This window comes from Lipotes vexillifer, unplaced genomic scaffold, assembly GCF_000442215.2.
Source record: "Lipotes vexillifer unplaced genomic scaffold, Lipotes_vexillifer_v1.1 scaffold533, whole genome shotgun sequence".
In the NCBI taxonomy this organism is placed as follows: Eukaryota; Metazoa; Chordata; class Mammalia; order Artiodactyla; family Lipotidae; genus Lipotes; species Lipotes vexillifer.
In genome coordinates, this window is record NW_006773553.1 from 1,200,950 (window position 1) to 1,202,466 (window position 1,517).

Genomic DNA, 1,517 nt, shown 5'->3' on the forward strand with positions numbered 1-1,517 from the left:
GGCAGCCTGGTTCCAAGCAGGCAAGCCCGTCTGGGTAAAGTTTCAAACAAAACATGCCATACTCTTCCCTCAACATACACAGTAGTTCCACTCCTGGGAATGCCAGTGTCTGTTAATGCTGTAAAAATGCCCTGTGAGGCTCTGGGCCCCAGAGATCCTAATACAGGCTCCCTCTGTGGCCCTGCGACACAGGACAGTTCTTGGCTCTGCTGGTCTGACTTACACCTTACAGAGCTGCAGGCTTCCCCAGCTCCTGCCTGATAAGTGCCCGTGAAGACTTCACCATCACTTCACCGTCGCAGCGACACCTGAAAACGCCCTCCAGGATGCCCCCAGGAGTGGTGCCGCCCTGGCTGAGAACCACTGACATTGGGTCCTGTCTGTCTGTCGGTTGCTGTCTGGCTCTGAGAGTCCCGGCCAGCATTCGGTTGCGTGTATTTGGTTGCGTACGGGACCCTCCCAACCCACCCGGGACACTCACCTTCCATCTTGTGTTGTCTTTTAGCCACCGAGTATCACCTGGGCCTGCTGAAAGCAAAACTCGCCAAGTATCGGGCCCAGCTCCTGGAACCCTCCAAATCATCCTCATCCAAAGGCGAGGGCTTCGATGTCATGAAGTCAGGCGACGCCCGCGTGGCACTGATCGGCTTCCCCTCTGTGGGTAAGGTCAGTGATGGGCACCGCAGGCCTCGGGGAGGAAGGTGGCTGGTCTCCGCTCTGCCGCGGCTGCGCCCCCTCCCTCCTCTCTGAGCCAGCTCCAGGGCGCAGGAGACCCAGCCTCCCCGGGCCCGGCAGGGACTCTCCAGCAGGAGTGGCCCCGCTGGCCTCTGCCTTGTCCCCAAGCACAGACGTTCACTGAGTGTGCGCCTCGTGCCAGGCATGTTCTGCCCCTGCCCACTCAGCCCCGAGCTCGCAGAGGAGAGGGGAAGGGCAGGCACGTGGAGCGGGGCGGCTGCCCTGTGAGCAGAGCCCCGAGGAGGGGACCTTGAGGCGGAGGCTGTCGGGGAGCGAGGGTGGCGGGGCGCCTTGAACTCACCGGGTGTGACCCCTGGGCGGCCGGCGAGCACGGCCAGGCTTTGATTCCTAGGGTGTTAACGTGGATTCACTCGTTTTAGCCTTTTCTTTCGATCTTACTTTCCAGCCTGCAAGGCCTTCTCTCCTGGGTGAGAAGCCCAGGCTGGGAGGAGCCACTCTAGTGACCGAGAGCTGTTCCCTTGGGGTCTGGGCCCTGTTGGGAATCTGGGCTCTCTGAGCACAGGAGGGCGTGGGCCGCCCTCCTGCAGGGGCCAGAAGGTTCGGGGGTGTCCCGCAGGTTGGCCTCTGGCAACCATGGCTCTCAGGGCCGCCCGTCTATCCACACCTGTCTACCCCACCAGGTTTTTACGTTTCCTCAAGTTTCCAAGAGGCCCCCTGGGCAGAGACTTTGTGATCTGAGGCCTGTGATTCTTTCACGAACCCTGTTTTGGGTTCCAAGGGCCTGAGGGCGTGTGAGTGAGCTGTGCCCCAGCTTCCTGCTG

General features: G+C 61.4%; 1 protein-coding gene across 1 annotated transcript in view; it reads left to right on the forward strand.

Annotated features, from left to right (window-relative positions):
* Positions 1–1,517, forward strand: part of DRG2 (developmentally regulated GTP binding protein 2) — a 14,411-nt gene that overhangs the window by 3,048 nt on the left and 9,846 nt on the right. Inside the window, exon 2 of the mRNA XM_007448385.1 lies at positions 506–666. Within this exon, the coding sequence (XP_007448447.1) occupies positions 506–666 (161 nt within the window). The remainder of the gene's footprint in view (positions 1–505; positions 667–1,517) is intronic.